Consider the following 22,003-nt stretch of genomic DNA (forward strand, 5'->3'; position numbering starts at 1 on the left):
CAGCACTTGAGTTGATTTTTTTTTCTCCTTCTCTCCTCAGAGAACAGCAGCTTCAAGTTATAAAAAGCCCACAGAGAAAAGTTTGCCCAGTCACCAGTCGAGCCTCAAGATAGATGAAACTTATGAAAACATCAACGAGCTCGGGACTCTGGAACTGATGACTAAGGATGTGGAGCTGACATCCTACGGACCCATGAAAAAATCTGTATCTACAGACTCACTGAATTCCATATCATCCATTGGTAATAACTTTGGCCATGACTTCACTGTAGGGCAGATTGAGATGTGCTTGGAGTACGATATGAACTCAAACACCTTGCACGTCACTCTGGTACAAGGGAAAGATTTGCTCGAGAAAGAAGATGTCAATTTTGAATCTTGCTTCGTGCGCATCAGCTTGTTGCCAGATGAGCAGATTGTTGGGATTTCCCGGGTAGGTTGGATGAATTTATACTTTTATGTTTGACTGTGCGGAGGGGAGGTTTCAGTGGATGATGATTTGACCCCTCAAATCAGGCAACAGTCAGTCATGCTCTGCTGCTCCATTGGAGGGCAAACATCAAATCTTTCTCGCTGGGCTTAGTGCGTTCCATGTAACACAGAGTACAACAGGTTGGGTTATTGAGTGCCTGACTGAAAAAGTAGAGGGAGGGCTTCCAGAAGTATTGCAGGATAGGGAACAAAATGGCACCATAGAACAAAACATGCACTCCACTGACCATGTGATGAAGTCAACCAATCACAGAAGCCACCGTAATGATAATAACTAGACAATATGTTCTTGGTGATTGATTATTATTTTTCTGTTCAACCTGGTCCTTGATTAGATTGTTTTGTGATGTGCTTTACCTGGGTGTCAATCGTTACCACCTTACATAGACTTAGCTAAGATAAAAGTTTTGTTTGCTTTGAATTAAGTGGCAGTGATAGAATTTCATCGCTGGTATAGCTACAATATGTCATTTTATTTAACAAAAAGGTTCAATTCTGTGGATCACTGGAATATAAAAGAAATACATAACTGTCTACAAGAATGATGTGGAGATGCCGGTGATGGACTGGGGTTGACAATTGTAAACAATTTTACAACACCAAGTTATAGTCCAGCAATTTTATTTTAAATTCACAAGCTTTCGGAGGCTTCCCCCTTCGTCAGGTGAAAATATCGTTCACCTGACGAAGGGGGAAGCCTCCGAAAGCTTGTGAATTTAAAATAAAATTGCTGGACTATAACTTGGTGTTGTAAAATTGTTTACAATTGTCTACAAGAAAGCTAATTTCTCAGGAAGGGACTCATGAGTCTATAAGTGCAGTCCCAGAAGTAAGTGAAAATGAAAATCGGGAGAGATGTATAATGGGAGGCTGAATCGATATCGATAGTGTTTTGCACTATCGCACAAAGTCAAAATTACCCCCTTCGAGTGATCAACATGTGAATGGTCTCCAGGGTAGTTTGTGGAAGCAATGACCATGAAATCATTTAAGAAACAATTAGATGCCGCAATGGGGGAGTGACTCTGGATGGATGAATTAAGGTGGGTCAAGTGGCCTCCCACATCCATAATTATCTTGTGATCTTGAGAAATAGCAGAAGAGGAGCAATAGAGAGACAGAAGCCACATGAACAAAAGCCAGAGCCAGGAAACAGCAGCAGAGATTGAAGAAAGAAGCAATATAAGAACCAACAGTAAATTATAAATATTATACTTGAACTCGATATAAAAAATCCGTTATGCAAACATTGTGTGGGTTTGGAAGTACGAAAAGACGAAAAATTGTCAGATGCATTTAGAAACAGGACATGGATGACATAACAAGCCGGAGGGGCGAAAAGCCTTTTTTCTGCTCCGATGTTTTCATGTTATTATTTTAAGTTATAAGTCAAAATAAATATATGCCTTCTTCAGCACCAATCCATGCAGTAGTGGTTTGGGATAAATGCTGAATCAGGTTCAGGATTAATCTAGATTCCTATCCCTACCATATGAACCTCTACCTACTATAACCTTTAACTCCCTTGTTAATCAGGAATCTATCTAACTCAGCCTTAAAAATATTCAATGACCCTGCCTCCACCGCTCTCTGGGGAAGGGAGTTCCACAGACTCACGACCCTCTGAGAGAAAAAATTTCTCCTCATCTCCGTCTTAAATGGGAGACACCTTATTTTTAAACTGTGGCCCCTAGTTCTAGTCTCTCCCACAGGGGGAAACATCCTCTCAGCATCTACCCCTTCTAGTCCCCTCAGGATCTGATATGTTTCAATAAGATCACCTCTCACTCTTCTAAACTCCAGTGTATACAGGCCCAACTTGTCCAACCTTTCCTCATAAGATAACCCCCTCATCCCAGGAATCAGTCGAGTGAACCTTCTCTGAACCACCTATAAAGCAATTATGTCCTTTCTTAAATAAGGAGACCAAAACTGCACACAGTATTCTAGATGTGGTCTCACCAATGCCCTGTACAACTGTAGCAAAACATCTCTACTTTTATATTCCATTCCCCTTGCAATAAATGACAACATTCCATTTGCCTTCGTAATCACTTGCTGTACCTGCATACTACCTTTTTGTGATCCATGTACTAGGACACCCAGAGCCCTCTGTACCTCAGAGTTCTGCAATCTTTCTCCATTTAAATAATATACTGCTTTTCTATCCCTCCTGCAAAAGTGGACAAGTTCACATTTTCCCACATTATACTCCATCTGCCAAATTTTTGCCCACTCACTTAACCTATCTATATCCCTTTGCAGACTCCTTATGTCCTCTTCACAACTTACTTTCCCACCTACCTTTTTGTCATCAGCAAATTTAGCAACCATACATTCGGTCTCTTCATGCAAGTCATTGATGTAGTCACGTACATCTTTGATGCCCCCCCCCGCCCCTCACCATCATGAAATCTGGGATCGGCAAACAAAAACCTACAAAAAAAAATGAAGTCAATTTAGGATTATCCCTACCATCGGTTACCTAGATTTTAATTGGAACTGAAGCAATAGATCAGCGATATTGTAACTCTGTTCTATGTCTGGGTTCACAGGCAAAGAGAGTGAATATTCACATATTGAACACTGTCATCAGTATAACAAGTAGCCACCACAGATAGAGAGGTTCAGAAAGTTTTTAGTCATTAGCTAACTCCACCATTCAACCTTCAAATAGTTGCTAGGTGCATTTAAAAAGGAACATTCTTTTAAGGGGGAGTGTGTTTTCATTGTAAAGCAACTCCTTTGCAACTCTGCGGCCCAGTGTGGTGTGTCTTTAGCAACTGTCGTGTGATGTGATGTGTGTGATTTCTCACAACATGGAGGAGAATAAATCTTGAAGATACAAGTTATATGAAAAGACGTGTTTTACATTCAACGTGCTTCCCTTTTAATTGCCAGTGAGACCCCTTGCACAGGTGAAATGAACGTGCCTCCTATCTCCTTCACTGGGTTCAAGAAATCTTAAAATTTACCACCTGGAAGAAGGTTTCTTCCATTCATTATTGACAGGGAAATCGTAAGTGCGTTCTTTGTTTGCATGCGCAGTGCGGAGGAAATCTCCTCCCCCTTATAATATGAAGCATCTTTGAATGGAAAATGCATCCAGTCTGTGTGCTGGGTTATTAGCTGCAGTGGTAATAGGAATTCTCAATTAGACTGCTGATTTCCCGTTGAATATTGATTTTGAGTGGCCATAAGCCTACGCAGCAGAATCACTGTGATAGATCTCAGCCCCCACAAGCCTGGAGTAGATTTTACTCTCAAGTGTTTCAGCAGCACAGTCAACAGTCAGTGGTTAAACCAATGATCTGGAACAGATAGCCTATATCACTGGGACGGTGTGTGTTTTCCTCCAAGAAAGCTGCTGGTGGGCCCCATGGAAATCCCTTTGGAGTTTCTGAGATGAACGGTGTCTGCTCCTTGTACACCTTGCCTACCAGCACCAAATTGTCTGTCGTCTGAATCAAGTATTTTTTCCCCCCCACCCCCGTTACCTGTGGTGGCAGTGCCCAAGTGTTGTGGCAGCCGTTCCTTACCAGCTGCCAGCAGACCAGCCACCCGAGTGATATCGGTGCCTCTTTCCATTCGATACATTTCCTCTGGTGTGTTTCAAGATGGAAAATCGAGACGATACCAGCACAAGGCAGGGAGAATGTCAATGCAGAGTGAAGACTGACACCACACACTTGTGGTAACATAAACTAATGCCCTCTCTGCTCTGCATCATCAAAGTGTGTAATATCCTCACGACCCTGTGCCACTATCCTCTCATCCGATTGCTGACTCACAAGCACGTTGTCACAAGTAAGAGGTGCAGTGGTGACACTGTTATATTCCACCACTGCCATCTTTCCTGGGATAAATATGAACATAAGAAAATGCTATTTGACCCGGTGAAGCTCATCGCTCTAGGAACCTGATTCTCATATTGGATTTAGTGATGCGCAGAGGGAACAGCACTGAAGACATTCAAGAAGCAAGGGTAGATGGTCTTGTCCAACTAGCTTCAGAGGGAGGTAGAATGAGTTAACTCATCTCCAGCTCATCTCCTGTACTATGGTCCAGCTGGTGACTCGCTGTAATGCAATGTGTGCCTGAGTTGTATTTTCCAAGTTGCAGAATAATTTGATTGTTCTTATCTGGTCCGTTCTAATCTCTTTTTAATGATTGCCAATCAGAACTGCTCCTCATCAAGTAACAGCTCTGTTAATTCCCTGACAGCCATATTTCTACTTTGTAGCCAGCGTTCCCCGGTCAGGTACGTCATAAATTAGATGCAATGCAGCTGCCTGCAACTGTCACATTCTTGACATGGAACAAATCCTTGTAAGTTCTGAATAATCTTATTTCTGAACGTCCTGATTTCCAATAGCCTGCAGGCACTGTTTGATTATTCCTTCAGTGTTTCGTGCATACTTCCAACCAGTGCTGCAAATTGAATGGATGATATGAAAAGGAACCTAATGACCTTTCACGACGCTGCCACTTGGGACTGGAGTAGGCAACAGAAGTTGTAAGTCACCGGTGCCTCTCCTTCAGTGATTTCTGTGTTCAGTTGCAAGCGCTTATTTGGAATGCATTTCACACTGTCTGAGAGAGCTTGCTGCCTTCCGAATGTTTCCCAATTACAGCGTTTGAAAAGGAGTATGTCTCAACATTTTTATTAGGACATCGTGGCCTAGGCTCTCCACCCCTTCCCCCTGTTGATTGGGAAGTATCATCATCACAGAAATGCACCCTGACTCCAATCGACCTTCCAGGGTCAGGGTCAGTCAAATATAGATGCCATGCTCCTGGCTTCTTAAAAAAGTTATTCTTGGGATGTGGATGTCGCAGGCAAGGCCACATTTATTATCCATCCCTAGTTGCCCTTGAGAAGGTGATGGACCATGGGCTTTCTCCTCGAACTGATGCAGTCCTTGTTGTGACGGTGCTCCCGCAATGGTGTTAGGTAGGGAATTGTAGGATTCTGACCCAGCAGAAATGAAGGATTGGCAACGTATGTTTAAGTCAGGCTGGTGTGTGACTTGGAGGGAAACTTGGAGGTGGTGGTGTTCCCACAATATTGCCACAATTCTCTTTCTTGGCCGTAGAGGTCTCAGGGAGAGGGAGGTGTTGTCGAAGTAACCGCGGTGAGTTGCTACTGTGCATCCTGTAGATCGTACGTAATGCAGCCACAGTGGTGGAGAGGTAGTTATTGAGTCCAGTGGCAGGGGCCTTTCTGGCGCAATTCTGCCGGAGTTATGGCGCGGGTGTGCCAGAAGGGCCGTGGATTTTTGGCCCCAGGAGATTCTTCAGGGCTTGCCGGGGTCCATACCGTAGAGTTAGATACCAGGCATGCTGAATGAGGATTGGCCATAGAACCGATAATATTTTGGGTCAAATATTGCTGGCTGTGGGTTTGGTCGGTTGAACTGAACCCATGGCAGCTGCTAACGATGTGGAACCTGGTCACTATAACATTCCTATGGCTCTATTGTGACCATAATCAAGACAAAGGAACCTTAGAATTCCCTAATTGAACTAATTTGAGAAAAGTCTTTGCTCAGGGAAAATAACTCAAAATCTCTGGTTTGTGCCATCTATCACCAGCAGCCTCCTTTAAAACTGGCTGCAGTGTGTTCAAAATCATCTCTTTTAAAGAATTCCCAGTCTGAACCTTTAATCAAAATAGTAGTTTTTTTTCAATCAAAATAACAACTGTTTCGTTTGTGTAATGGTAAGGTTTTCCCTCGGAGAAGAAAATGACACCACAGTGAAGACATTGTTCTAATAATATGATGCTAATGACAAGGTGTAGACTGAAATTATCATAGATTGTCACGAATTGCTCAAATTGGCTTATTTCTGCTTCAAATCATTCACTAGCGCCAGAGGTGATGTACCTTGATAGATGGAATCTGACATTTTCCTGCAGAATCGCTGCTCTGCTAAATAGCAAATGAGATCACATCTGAAGGATGTAGCTGAAGAAATAAAAGGCAAGTGGGTGACAGTATTCCCATGTGGACCATGTCTGTTTTGCCACTCCTTGGCATCTCTATAATGTAAGAATACCCTAAATCTGATTTACTGACAATGCCCTTGTATGTGCCGACAAGCACAGTAACAGAGTCACGCTGGCACAGTTTTGGTGAACGGGCCACCTCGGCACAAATAAAGGACAGATGAGGTCAACATGACTTGGTGGACCTGGCAGGAAGTCCATGAAGAAGGTATGTGACTTAAAAGAGAACCCAAAGGCATAACGTGAACATTACTGCAGAGTATAGCAGAGCAGGAGATATATGTATGAGGGAAATTTGTAATTGTAAAAGGAAAATGCAAAACGCATTTGCATGCAGCAAAATGTTAGCAAGAATCTATGAAAATGGCAGATTATGCTAATTATTTATACGTGCTGTGGCAAGAGAGAGAATGTATTGCAGGAAAGAATTTTCATTCAATCTCCATAAAGGTTTGTTCTGCGAAGATAAATCTAATTGCGTTCAATTTAGGCCGAGGAGCATATCCTACAGTTAAAAAGGTCAAAATCACCACACTGATAGGTTTTGTTTGAAAGCTGTGCTCAATCCTGAAGGGTGGAGATCAGTGCACTATTAGCATATAAACACTGTGGTGTTGAATTTTCATTTGGAGCAAAGTTTGTGGGCATTGAAACAGTATGTTCTGTGATCTGGGACTGAGCCGAGATTTTCCCAGATTAACTGATCCATGATTCACTGTGATCATGACCTAAAGTATGGATAATTTCAAGCTGCGTCATTTCTTCCGTGCAGATCCAGAGGAATGCGTTCTCTGTGTTCTTTGACGAGAAGTTCTCCATTCCGCTGGACCCCTCCGCTCTAGATGAGAACAGTCTACGGTTTTCTGTATTTGGAATCGACGAAGATGACAGAAACATCAGCACAGGTTTGGCAGACCTGAAGCTCTCAGATCTGGATCTTAGCTGCAGAACCTTTAATGCTTGGCTTTACCTGCAGGATGTCAATAAGGTGAGAGAACCACAAACCAAGGACATCTTCCTTTTTGCAATGGAACATGTAAAGCACTTTTTACAGTGCAGTGTGAGGTTCTTTAAAATGTCTCACAGATTCCATTCATAATTCTTAACATTTTCTGGTTATTTACCAATTTAATATACTTAGGCTGGAAAATGTCTTAAGCTAGTAGCACTTAAGGGATGAATCAATCTACAAGAAGTATAACCATTTAATAATGATTAGGATTGAGGTAAAACTGTATCATGATTAAGCACATTGATGTATAACATAAAATCATAAGAAATAGGAGCAGGAGTAGGCCATATGGCCCCTCGAGCCTGCTCCACCATTCAATAAGATCATGGCTGATCTTCTACCTCAACTCCACTTTCCCGCCCTATCCTCTTGTCCCTTGATTCCCTTAGTGTCCAAATATCCATCAATCTCAGTCTTGAATATCCTCAACGACTGAGCATCTACAGCCCTCTGGCATAGGGAATTCCAAAGACTCACAATCCTCTGAGTGGAGAAATTTTTCCTCATCTCGGTCCTAAATGACCGACCCCTTATCTTGAGACTATGAACTCTAGTTTTAGGCTCTCAAGCCAGGGGAAACAGCCTCTCAATATCTATCCTGTCAAGCCCTCTAAGAATTTTACACATTTCAATGAGATCACCTCTCATTCTTCTAAACTCCAGAAATATGGACCCATTCTACTCAATCTCTCCTCATAGGAGAACCCTCTCATCCCAGTAAATCAATCTAGTGAACCTTCATTGCACCCCTTCTAAGTCAAGTATATCCTTCCTTAGGTAAGGAGACCAAGGCTGTACAGTACTCCAAGTGTGGTCTCACCAGAGCCCTATATAATTGCAGCAAGAGCTCCCTACTTTTATGATATCCCTTAACGTTATGATAGTGAGTTGGACATGACTATCATAATTGTAGGGACTGAGATTAATGATCCGACAGTGAGGGGATGTAATTCTTTCATAGTTACAGAAGCTGAGGTATAATAGTCACCATGCTGAGGGCCACAAAAATATAATGATCACAGTGTGGGGGGGGGGATTGTGGCTCCACCGCAAAGCTAACTGGATTACCTTCTGACAAGAAAAACGATGGTTCTGGTTGAAATCGTTTGTCATACATTACAGTTCTGTCTGTGCTTAATGCTCATGGTCCTTTGGGTTGGTTGCATGGAGAACTGACCATACTTTTGTCTGTACAGGCGACAGACACGGTTGGGGAGATCCTGCTCTCCCTCAGTTACCTGCCTACAGCAGAGCGGCTGACAGTGGTGGTGGTCAAAGCCAAAAACCTGATCTGGAACAAAGGAAAGACCACATCCGGTAAGGTGAAGCAGGAGGTGGGATGAACCTGGGAATTACCAACTAATTCAGTGAATGCTGGTAATGGGGGAAATGCTCAAAATGCCAGAGGCCATAAGGCATAGGATTGGACACAGTACTTGATGCTTCACAAATCAATAGGACTCCTTGATAGATGAGAGAAATCCAGTGGTTATTATTTACTTGTATTTCTATAAGAATTGATAAAATGCCACGTATAAAGATGATAAGTATGTAATTCCCTCATAGACACAAAGACCGAGTCATACAAGGTATCAAGACTCATGGATTTAGTCGCCAAATAAAGTTAACTGGATTGAAGACTGTTCTGGCTTGCCTGTTGATTGCATATTAATAAATAATGTGGCATAACATAGTTCTCATATTGTAAATTCGGCAGATCGCTCCAGGCGATACAGTCAGGTGACGAGGATAAAGGAGTTGGGGCCAGTTAAATGAGCAGGCTAATAAGGGCAGATGGATTTCAATGTAGATAATGTTGCTGCTCCTCTGGCCGCAGCAGTTGGTCAAATATTCTATCAAGGAGATAGTGAAAGATAAGGGGCGCTAAATTGTCAGAGAGGCCGTGTAGTGCCTGTTGTTTCGGCCCTACACGGCCTCTCTGACATCCAAGATGGCGTCTTGGATGCGCACACACGTTTCCAGCGTGACGTGCACCAGACGCCATCTCGGTATAGGAGTTAGCGCAGGCGCAGATAACGAACGCTGGAATCATGTAAAGTAGTGAGAAAATGGCTTCAATCAGTGTGCAACGCTGATTTAAAGTGATAGACACAATTTTGGCACTTAACGCTCAACTCAATGCATAGTCTTACTCCCGACCATCTGAACGTGTCTTAGAGTGCATGGAGGACCCCCCACCAGTGCTATTTAAAGGGACCATGCAGGGTTTACAGGTTAGTGACTGGGTTATTGTTTCTGGCTGCCAAGACTTTTGTAACTGTTTTTGGAGGTCTCCTAGACTTCAATACTAGGACGCAGGGACATAGTCTAACATTTAGAGCCATGACGTGCAGGAGTGAAGTTTGGAAATGCTTCTACACGCGAAGGGTGGGAGACGTTTGGAACGCTCTTCTGCAGACGGCAGTTGATGCTAGCTCACTTGTGAATGTTAAATCTGAGATTGATAGCTTTCTGTGAACCAAGGGTATAAAGGGATATGGGGCTAAGGCGGGTATATGGAGTTAGGTCACAGGTCCACCATGATCTCATTGAATGGTGGAACAGGCTCGAGGGGCTAAATGCCACTTGTTGCCTCTTGATATGCGCCACCTTCCCCTGCAAGAAAGCGGGATGTGTGTCTGGGTGATGTGCCTGTCATGGTTGAATAGCTACCAGTGTGTGTGACCTGTGAGTTGTGGGTGGGCGGCTTGAAATAATGGCAATGTGTAAGGGTGAGAGGAAGCATATGTTTGGAAGAGTCGAGTACTGATGGAAAGAGTAAGTTTGTTGGTATGTGGGGGATGGGGAATGTAGTGCAGGGGGCATTTGGTAGGAGGCGCTACTTGACTGTTGACCTCACTCACCTTGACCACTCATGTCAAAGCTTTGAACTTCTTCCTGCACTGCATCCATGTTCACGATGCTGTGCGCCTGGCATTGATTTTGTCCTCGGCTGCGTCCCACTGCCTTTTGGTTATATGTCTGGAGGGCTTCTTGCCCCCACCCCCACCCCACCCCCTGCGGATATAGGATGTCCCTCCTGATCCTAGTGCATCAGCAGGGAACCTTGGTGCACGCACTCTCGCAGGCGTCGTACCAACACAGATCGGCAGATTGGTGAGATCTGGCAGGCAGATTGGAGGATGTGGGATTTAGTAGTGCGCACCTTTATTCAATGTTTTAACACATCTCATCAGTGTGTAAACATAGGGATGGGACCCTCATCTGTGTTTTACGTGTGCGATGTCTGATCTCCGTTCAGATTCCGTGCAGACAGTAGACTGTTATTTTCAGCAAATAACCGGTACCAGCTACCTTTAAGAGATTTCTAAGAAACATCCTCCCTTTAAGAGATTGAGCTCCCTCTGGTGGAGGAAAGTGCAAATTGCATTGATTCCACATGCAAGGCCTGAAATGGAACGTTGATTGCAGGTAAGTCCTCGGGTGGGTCGAAACTTGCGTCCTGCCTGCACAGGGGCCATTGGGCGTGGGGTAAGAGCACATCATGCCACCTACGACCAAGAACGGCCCCTATCCAATTTTTCCCCCAAGGTAATTAGGCCTAGATAAAGGAAAATCAGGAGCCTGTATTTCCATATGGGTGCTGAGCCAAAAGGGAATAATGTGAGCTCCATTAAAATTTAAGTTTTATTGTAAAAGCATTGTACAATAAACTGGACTTTAAGAAAGTAACTGTAAGGCGTGCACCTTTTCAGTTATTCCCAGTCAATTTTTATGTATTATATGCATGTTAAAATACTTTTCAATATTGTAAATGCTGAGTGATAATTCTCATCTTCAGTTTCCCACTGCAATCCAGCCACCAGAAAATCTCTGATTGAAATTAATATGAGCAGCTTTGAACCATCTCCAGGAAAATCAAGTTACCTGGTTTTTAATTGTCGATGTTGTATTTGTAAGTGTATCTCTGAAAATAGAAATTTTCAGTATGTCCTGCTAATTCCTATCAACCCAGGTACAATTTGATATGGCAACACTGATACAATGGCCTGGAAATTGCTCATAAAATAACAGCAATGCTAACAGGGCTAACTGTTGTTTCAGGGCAAATGGAAGAGCTAGTTCCAACGAGTGCAGCTGCGCAGTCAAACGTGGAAATTGCTTTACCATTTGACCTGCTCGTTTGAAATTTGCCCGGGGAGGACAGCTTGCCAGCTGAATGAATGGACCAGCGCGAACTTGCTCTCCTCCCGTGCTGGAAATGAACTAATCTCTCCATAAAAAGCCCAAAGATAAAAGAAACAGGAGATGAGTGTGAAGGTCAGACCAGGGTAAGGAATAAAGATAACATAAACAGTCAAGGAACAAAACAGAATGATAAAAGGACTGTTAAAAATAAACTAATAGGAATAACTATTAAAGACAAATTAAACTGCTTGAACAGCAATGAACACAGCGGCTAAAATAAAACGGGGGATCTGGAGGCGATAATCCGTAGTGAGGAACCAGATGTGGTAGGAATAACTGAAACATGGCTACATAAAGAACAGGACTGAGAACTAAATATTACAGGTTATAACATAATCAGAAAGGATAGGGAAGGAAGAACTGGGAGGTGGAATAGCTGTACTAATCGGAGATAACATAATGGCAGTAGAAAAAAGGGACATCACTAACAGAAGGATAGAAACAGAATCCATATGGATTGAAATAAAAAATAAGAAAGCATCGATCACATTAATAAGGAGTATACTACCGACCACCTAATAATGGAAAGGAGGTGGAGGAAGAAATATGTAAGCAAATATGTGAAATGAGTAAAGAACATGGAATAATAATCAAGGGAGATTTTAACTACCCCCAAATAAACTGGCAAGAAGAGATAGGTAAAGGGGTACAGGGAATGGAGTTTTTACAATGTGTGCAGGACTCCTTTCTTACCCAGTATGTAAAAAGCCCAACAACAGAGGAAGCATTGCTGGATCTAGTAATGGGAAATGTACCAGAACAGATAAGGGAAGTAAGCATAGAAGAACATCGAGGCAATAACGATCACAACATAATAATGTTTAAGATAAAGATTGAGAAGGACATAAGTAAGACAAAGACCAAAGTAATAAACTGGAAAAAAGCTGATTTTAAGGTGATAAGAATGGAAGTGGGGAAAATAAATTGAAAAAATGTACTGACAAACAAAGAAACAGAACAGCAGTGGGAAACATTTAAAACGGTGATCAATTGAATCCAGGAGAAATATATCCCTCTAAAAAGCAAGAACAAACTAGCCAGTAATGACACGCCATGGATGAATAAAAAAATAAGGGTAAAATTGGAACTAAAGAAAAAGGCATAGACTAAGTACACAGACAACAAAGGAGAGGATGACAAAAGGGAATACGAAAAGGTTAGGAAAGAAGTCAAAAAAACAATTAGGAAAGCAAAGAGAAACTAACAAATTAAATTATCAAGGAATATAAATAACAAAAGAAAAATCAGTAGAGGGATAGGGCCACTAAGGGATATACACGATAAATTCACAAGTAATGACAACGAAATGGCAGAATTATTAAATAATTACTTTGCCTCAGTATTTACCAGGGAGACTAACATGATGGGCATGACATTAGAAGAAGAGATCAAAAAGGATATAAAGACATTTAAGATAGAAAGGGTGGAGATAATTGATAAACTAATCAAACTTAGAAAGCATGAAACCCCTGGTCCAGATGGATTGCATGTGCGCATATTAAAAGACGTTAGGGAAGAGATTGCAGAGGCACTATTACATATATATAAAAATTCATTAGAAAAGGGAATAGTACTAGAGGACTGGCGGACAGCTAATGTGATTCCTATATATAAAAAGGGAGATAGAACAAGTCCAGGGAACTATAGACCAATTAGCTTAACGTCGGTGGTAGGAATGATAATAGAATCTTTACTCGAAGATGTAATAGAAAAACATCTAGAAACTGAAAATATAATAAAGAATAGTCAGCACTGATTTCAAACGGGAAGGTCATGCTTGATCACTTTATTGAATTCTTTGAAGAAGTAACAGAAAGGGTAGACAAGGGTAATGTAGTAGATGTAACATATTTGAATTTTCGAAAGGTCTTTGATAAGGTACCACATAGTAGACTTATGACTAAGGTCAGAGTATGTGGAGTCGGGACAAGTAGCAGAATGGATAGCAAGTTGGCTACAAAACAGAAAAACAGAGAGTAGGAGATAAAGGTAGTTACTCAGACTTGCAAAATGTGGGAAGTGGTTTCTCACAGGGATCAGTGATGGGACCACTATTGTCTACAATTTACATAAATGATTTAGACTCGGGAGTCGGAACCACAATATCAAAATTTGCAGTTGGCACCAAATTAGGGGGTTTAGTTAATACTGAGGAATAATGCATTAAAATACAGGAAGACATTGGCCCAGAAATTGCTTAGAAAAGAACAGTGAGTTCAACAGTGCTCTCTTTTGTTAGTAGCAAAATCGAGGAGCAAGTTCCGGCATTCGCACATGCGCAGTGAAACATGGAAATCCGGAACTTGCTCTTCCTGGTTTGCCGGCGATCTGACAGCTTCGAATAAAAGGGATATCACCGACTGGAATCAGTGGAAACAATGGACCAGCGCCAACTTGATCATCTACCCAGCTGGAAAGTAACTAATATCACCACAAAACAGGTACATTTAAAAATACAGGTCTAAACTAAGTTTTAACAGCATGGTAATTCTTAGTGACTGCCAAACAACTAAAATTTAACTTTTAAAATTAGAGGAAGTGCACCCAGTAAAGACCGCATAAATCTAAGGAGCGGTGAGCACTGTTGGTTCACTGCTCCGAGCAATTTCTGGGCCTATAATCAACTTGCAGTATGGGTGTGTAATTGGTAAATTGATAACAACAACTTGCAATAATATAGCACCTTTAACGTAGTAAAAAGTCCCAAAGCGCTTCACAGGAGCGATTTTCAAACAAGATTTGACACCGAGACACATAAGGAGATAATAGAACAGGGCTTGGTCAAAGAAGTAGGTTTTAAGGAGCGTCTTAAAGGAGGAGAGAGAGATGGAGAGGCGGAGAGGTTTAGAGAGGGAATTCTAGAGCTTAGGGCCGAGGCAGTTGAAGGCACAGCCGCCAATGGTGGAGCGATTAAAATCAGGGATGCGCAAGAAGCAAGATTTGGAGGAACGCAGAGATCTCGGAAGGTTGTAGGGCTGGAGGAGGTTACAGAGATAGGGAGGGCGAGGCCATGGAGGGATTTGAAAACAAGGATAAGAATTTTAAAACCCAGGTGTTCCTGGAGCGGGAGCCAATGTAGGTCAGCGGGCACAGGGGTAATGGGTGAACGAGTTAGGATGCGGGCAGCAGAGTTTTGGATGAGCTCAAGTTTATGGAGGGTGGAAGATGGGAGACCAGCCAGGAGAGCATTGGAATGGTCAAGTCAATGTCAATAAAGGGACCGAGTGTAATGTATCCAAGTTTGCTGACAGTACAAAGCTAGGTGGGAAAGTAAGCTGTGAGGAGGATACAAAGAGTCTGCAAAGGGATATAGACAGGTTAAGTGAGTGGGCAAGAAGGTGGCAGATGGAGTATAATGTGGGGAAATGTGAGGTTATTCACTTTGGTAGGAAGAATAGAAAAACAGAATATTTTTTTAAATGGTGAGAAACTATTAAATGTTGGTGTTCAGACAGACTTGGGTGTCCTTGTACAAGAAACACAAAAAGTTAGTATGCAGGTACAGCAAGCAATTAGGAAGGCAAATGGCATGTTGGCCTTTATTGTAAGAGGGTTGGAGTACAAGAATAAGGAAGTTTTACTACAGTTCTACAGGGCTTTAGTGAGACCTCACCTGGAGTACTGCGTACAGTTTTGGTCTCCTTATTTAAAGAAATATATACTTGCCTTGGAGGTGGTACAACGAAGGTTCACTAGATTAATTCCTGGGATGAGAGGGTTGTCCTATGAGGAGAGGTTGAGTAGAATGGGCCTATACTCTCTGGAGCTTAGAAGAATGAGAGGTGATCTCATTGAATCATATAAAATTATGAGGGGCTTGACAGGATAGATGCTGAGAGATTGTTTCCCCTGGCTAGAGAGTCTAGAACTAGGGGGCATAGTTGCAGGGTAAAGGGTCGACCATTCAAGACTGAGATGAGGAGGAATTTCTTCACTCAGAGGGTTGTGAATCTTTGAAATTCTCTACCCCAGAGGGCTGTGGATGCTGGGTCGTTGAGTATCTTCAAGGCTGAGATAGATAGATTTTTGGACTCTTGGGGAATCAAGGGATATAGGGATCGAGCAGGAAAGGAGTTGAGGCCGGAGATCAGCCATGATCTGATTGAATGGTGGAGAAGGCTCGAGGGACCGTATGGCCTACTCCTGCTCCTATTTCACGTGTTCTTAGGATTCTGTTGGTATTCTCTGGGTGTAGTGTTGATCCTGCTGGTATTCTCTGGGTGTAGTGTTGATCCTGTTGGTATTCTCTGGGTGTAATGTTAATCCTGTTGGTATTCTCTGGGTGTAGTGTTGATCCTGTTGGTATTCTCTGGGTGTAGTGTTAATCCTGCTGGTATTCTCTGGGTGTAGTGTTGATCCTGTTGGTATTCTCTGGGTGTAGTATTGATCCTGTTGGTATTCTCTGGGTGTAGTATTGATCCTATTGGTATTCTCTGGGTGTAGTGTTGATCCTGTTGGTATTCTCTGGATGTAGTGTTGATCCTGTTGGTATTCTCTGGGTGTAGTATTGATCCTGTTGGTATTCTCTGAGGGTGTAGTATTGATCCTGTTGGTATTCTCTGGGTGTAGTGTTGATCCTGTTGGTATTCTCTGGGTGTAGTGTTGATCCTGTTGGTATTCTCTGGGTGTAGTGTTGATCCTGTTGGTATTCTCTGGGTGTAGTGTTGATCCTGTTGGTAATTTCAGAAGGTCATGGGTTCAAGTCTCACTGCAGAGACTTGAGCACAAAAATCTAGCCTGACACTCTAGTGTAGTACTGAGGGAGTGCTACACTGTCAGAGGCAGCGTTTTTCGGATGAGACATTAAACCGAGGCCCCGACTGTCCTTCTCAGCTGGACGTAAAACATCCCATAAAATTATTTCGAAGAAGAGCAGTGAACTTCCCCCCAGTGTCCTGGCCAATATTTATCCCTCAACTAACATCACTAAATCAGATTATCTGGTCATTATCTCATTGCTGTCTGTGGGAGTTTGCTGTGCACAAATTTTCTGCCAAGTTTCCCACATTACAATAATGACTACACTTCAAAAGTACTTCGTTGGCTGCATAGCTCTTTGGGACATCTAGAGGTCGTGAAAGGTGCTATGTGTTGGTATTTATATTTGTATAATGTGGTTTAATCCTGTCACTATTGACCGTGTGTCACGCGAGTTGTTCCTGTCACTATTCACTGTGTGTAGTGTGGGTTGATCCTGTCACTATTCACTGTGTGTAGTGTGGGTTGTTCCTGTCACTAGTCACTGTGTGTAGTGTGGGTTGATCCTGTCACTATTCACTGTGTGTAGTGTGGGTTGTTCCTGTCACTAGTCACTGTGTGTAGTGTGGGTTGATCCTGTCACTATTCACTGTGTGTAGTGTGGGTTGATCCTGTCACTATTCACTGTGTATAGTGTGGGTTGATCCTGTCACTAGTCACTGTGTGTAGTGTGGGTTGATCCTGTCACTATTCACTGTGAAGAGTGTGGGTTGTTCCTATCACTATTCACTGTGTATAGTGTGGGTTGATCCCGTCACTATTCACTGTGTGTAGTGTGGGTTGATCCTGTCACTATTCACTGTGTGTAGTGTGGGTTGATCCTGTCACTATTCACTGTGTGTAGTGTGGGTTGTTCCTGTCACTAGTCACTGTGTGTAGTGTGGTTGATCCTGTTACTATTCACTGTGTGTAGTGTGGGTTGATCCTGTCACTATTCACTGTGTATAGTGTGGGTTGTTCCTGTCACTAGTCACTGTGTGTAGTGTGGGTTGATCCTGTCACTATTCACTGTGTGTAGTGTGGGTTGTTCCTGTCACTATTCACTGTGTGTAGTGTGGGTTGATCCTGTCACTATTCACTGTGTGTAGTGTGGGTTGATCCTGTCACTATTCACTGTGTGTAGTGTGGGTTGATCCTGTCACTATTCACTGTGTGTAGTGTGGGTTGATCCTGTCACTATTCACTGTGTGTAGTGTGGGTTGTTCCTATCACTAGTCACTGTGTGTAGTGTGGGTTGATCCTGTCACTATTCACTGTGTGTAGTGTGGGTTGATCCTGTCACTGTTCACTGTGTGTCACATGGGTTGATCCTGTCACTATTCACTGTGTGTCACATGGGTTGATCCTGTCATTATTCACTGTGTGTAGCATGCATGATCCTGTTGGTATTCACTATGTGTAGTTTGGGTTGATCCTGTTGGTATTTACTGTTTGTAATGCTGATCCTATCACTATTCACTGTGTGTAGCATGGGTTAATCTTGTCACTATTCACTGTGCGTAGCATGGGTTAATCTTGTCACTATTCACTGTGTGTAGCATGGGTTAGTCTTGTCACTATTCACTGTGTGTAGTGTGGTTTGATCCTGTTGTTATGCACTATGTGTAATGTAGATCCTAGCAATATTCACTGTGTGTAGTTTGGGTTCATTCTGTCACCATTCACTGTGTGACATGTTGATCCTGTCACCATTCACTGTGTGACATTTTGATCCTGTCACTACTCATTGTGTGTAATGTTGATCCTATCACTACTCATTGTGTGTAATGTTGATCCTGTCACTACTCATTGTGTGTAATGTTGATCCTATCACTACTCATTGTGTGTAATGTTGATCCTGTCACTACTCATTGTGTGTAATGTTGATCCTGTCACTACTCGTTGTGTGTAATGTTGATCCTGTCACTACTCATTGTGTGTAATGTTGATCCTGTCACTATTCATTGTGTGTAATGTTGATCCTGTCACTACTCATTGTGTGTAATGTTGATCCTGTCATTATTCATTGTGTATAATGTTGATCCTGTCACTACTCATTGTGTGTAATGTTGATCCTGTCACTACTCATTGTGTGTAATGTTGATCCTGTCACTACTCATTGTGTGTAATGTTGATCCTGTCACTACTCATTGTGTGTAATGTTGATCCTGTCACTACTCATTGTGTGTAATGTTGATCCTGTCATTATTCATTGTGTGTAATGTTGATCCTGTCACTACTCATTGTGTGTAATGTTGATCCTGTCACTACTCATTGTGTGTAATGTTGATCCTGTCACTATTCATTGTGTGTAATGTTGATCCTGTCACTATTCACTGTGTGTAATGTTGATCCTGTCATTATTCATTGTGTGTAATGTTGATCCTGTCACTACTCATTGTGTGTAATGTTGATCCTGTCATTATTCATTGTGTGTAATGTTGATCCTGTCACTATTCATTGTGTGTAATGTTGATCCTGTCACTATTCATTGTGTGTAATGCTGATCCTGTTGATATTCACTGTGTGTAATGCTAATCCTGTTGATATTCACTGTGTGTAATGTTGATCCTGTCATTATTCACTGTGTGTAATGTTGATCCTGTTGATATTCACTGTGTGTAGCGTGGGTGATCCCGTTGGTGTTTCTCTTGTTCAGTTAATTTTCAGCTTTCAACTAGTGTACATTGGGCTTTAATTCTCTTTTAAAACTACTCCAGCATTGTAATAAATGGTATCAACAATAAGCTATTGATCTGATTTTATTTTGCTTTTGTAACCATGTCTTTTTATACTTGGATGTATGAGGCATTCTGACAAAAGGAGAGTTAAGAAAGAGCTTTACTACCAGATTAATGCATTACCAGGATGTTATTTAATTAGGTTTGCTGAATTTAAAATAAAGTGAAAGGATACAGAAATCTTTAACAGTTTTGTCTTATATGTTCTATTATCCAATGGAAGATTATGAGCAAATTGGTAATAAAGTTGATACCAGAGACAGAATTTTTTCCTCTACCACAGCGATAGGCTATAATTATAAAGAAAGTGCAGTACTGCAAAAGTGTGACAAATGGATTTTAATTTCCTTATAAATGTCTCCTTCCCTGTCTTTTTTACGGCTCTGAACAGATCCATTTGTGAAAGTTTATCTCCTTCAAGATGCAAGGAAAATAAGTAAGAAAAAGACGGGGATGAAGAGAGATGACCCCAATCCTGTTTTCAATGAAGCCATGATATTTTCAGTTCCTGCAATTGTTCTGCAGGTAAGAATCCAACATGCCGCTTATCTTAAGTGAAAACACTATCCATGTGGCCTTCAGCGTCCCCATAGAGTCCAATGTTTAAACTGGACTGATTGTGCAACAGCTGACAGAGGGGTTTCCCTTTCGTTCAATATTGGACTGGGGCCAATGCCGCCAAAAAAAGTTATCCTCGTTGATCATTGGAGAACTATGTGGTTCCTATAAGTGCCATTCAACATAAATAACCGGCAGCACAAAACTGATCGATGTAGGTACTTCGATCTTCCTTGGTTCTATTTAATAGCCATCACTGTTAATATTCCACACAACACCTTCGGTATCGTATCATTGTCTTGCAGCTGAGTCGATATAGATGAATCTTTGCTTCGTAATAAATAGGGACTGACGTAAAAAATAATTGGATTAAACAGATTTATAATGTTTCTGTTAGAGTTGTACAAGTTGTACCCAGTGTGGCCTGTGAGCTCTCGAAGGCTGTAAATATGATTGATGGGTGCTGGGTGTCGAGAGAATCGTTCCTTTTCTCAATCATGATACTGAGAGTGTCACGATCAACTGATTTAATGTGAAGATGGTGCTAATTATCTGTCATCCAGGTACAATCCCAGTGTAACTTTCTGTTTTCCCTAGTTCTAACGCAATGCAGCTTATAATTTTTTTAAAAATGTAAGTAACTGTATCACATAAATGAGTGCTATGAACAGAATTACTGATGGCAACATGTGCACAGTGTTTGGAGTCTCAATGCATGGTGTTGCAGAAGGGTTGAAGCCCACTACTGTGCCTGCAGTGAATTCCCAAACTCACTCCTATGGCAGTGAGGCACAGAGTTCCTCATCTCTTAAGTCAATGTACCCTGATCCAGTGCTGGACACTGTTTAACAATGAAACATAAGAATATATAATAAATTAACCAGTACAGTCCCCACCACATATACTGTCCACGCTTATCGTGGGCAGCCGCCTACATCGGCCAAAAAGCGCTAACCACTTGCCATTACCATAAGAGTCAGTTCCAAAGGTGCCGCTTATAATGTATTGAGCACGCCGGCTATTTCAGGCAGTTCTTCATACCTGATTAATCCCCTGTACAGTATTTACCAATCGGCGATTGTTATCCCCGATGAGGACTCCAGGAAGCCTCGGTGCTGCCGTGGGTCTCTCCCACGATTCTCTCTTTGCTGGCAGACACACTTTTTCTGCTGGCGCTTCTCTCGGCCAGTACAGGAACTGAGTGGAAGCTGCAACCCACACCAGTCCGTATTTTAGTGATCAGTACAGCCCGGAGGAATCGCAGCAGCAGAGATTGGTTTGACCATCCACCGCTTGGAGTGGGTAAATCACGTTAACACCAGCAGTGAGGACTATATTAATTATACAATCACTGCCCTTATCTAAGGATATTTTCGAATGGTTTCACTGGGGCGTATCATAACTGTACGCTGCTATTCTTGTTTATCTTTTGAGAGTTTGAATGACCCGTCTATTGCTTTGTTCGTGGCACAGGAATTGTCCCTGAGAGTGACAGTAGCTGAATGCTGTGAAGATGGAAGAACTGAGAACATAGGACACGTCATCATTGGGCCCGAGAGCAGTGGGATGGGCGTCACTCACTGGAACCAAATGCTGGCAACATTAAGGAAACCCGTCTCCATGTGGCACCAGCTCCGAAAGAATTAAAGCAAAGGAACATTGCAATGTTCTTAGCACTTGTGTAAATATTTTGCATGGTGACTAAATTCTTACTCTTTAATGCTGGTGTTTTGGGAAATTCAAATTTGAGACACTATTTTTCACTATACTTTCTCAACTTATTCACATCGGCTTGATACTGGAAAATCTGTAGTAGGGTAACAGAAGAACCAATTACAAATCTAAATGAACTTGGCTTATTAAATGAATGCATCTGTAAAAAGAGCTGCTATGAAGCAGCCATCCCATTGACTGCTTCATATTGAATGGTGCATTGGTTATATTTATAGATTAAAGGGTGGTCAAGGATAACAAAGGGGTGAATCATCTGATGCTACTATCTGTTCAGAAGGCACAGCCAAGAGTCCCCATGTTAACCCTAAACCTACAAACAATCCCATATATCAACACTGGACTAAATCCTTCCAAAAATGTTTTCTTTTACAAAATATGCTATAATAGAGAGTGTGCAAACAATGATTGGTGTTGTGTCGCAATGAACATACTGCACAGATCAGCAGGGATCTTGAATGTATAATATTTGAAATGCAAACTAACATAAAATATACATGACACGCAGGAAAA

General features: G+C 42.0%; 1 protein-coding gene across 1 annotated transcript; it reads left to right on the forward strand.

The window, feature by feature from the left end:
- Nucleotides 1–157: 157 nt before the first annotated feature.
- Nucleotides 158–22,003, forward strand: syt12 (synaptotagmin XII). Its single transcript, XM_067993469.1, has 5 exons — nt 158–433; nt 7,275–7,490; nt 8,711–8,831; nt 19,593–19,726; nt 21,233–22,003. Exons 1-5 carry the CDS (start codon nt 158–160, stop codon nt 21,404–21,406), a joined length of 921 nt encoding a protein of 306 aa, XP_067849570.1. The 3' UTR covers nt 21,407–22,003.

The sequence above is a fragment of the Heptranchias perlo genome, chromosome 12, assembly GCF_035084215.1.
Source record: "Heptranchias perlo isolate sHepPer1 chromosome 12, sHepPer1.hap1, whole genome shotgun sequence".
Taxonomy (NCBI): domain Eukaryota; kingdom Metazoa; phylum Chordata; class Chondrichthyes; order Hexanchiformes; family Hexanchidae; genus Heptranchias; species Heptranchias perlo.

What these genes read in the sequence shown, in the direction of transcription:
- syt12 (XM_067993469.1), top strand. Translation starts at nt 158, where the DNA reads ATGACTAAGGATGTGGAGCTGACATCCTACGGACCCATGAAAAAATCT. An exon ending in AGATTGTTGGGATTTCCCGG is followed by an intron (nt 434 to 7,274) that starts GTAGGTTGGATG and finishes TCTTCCGTGCAG; the next exon opens with ATCCAGAGGAATGCGTTCTC. An exon ending in TTCCTGCAATTGTTCTGCAG is followed by an intron (nt 19,727 to 21,232) that starts GTAAGAATCCAA and finishes TTCGTGGCACAG; the next exon opens with GAATTGTCCCTGAGAGTGAC.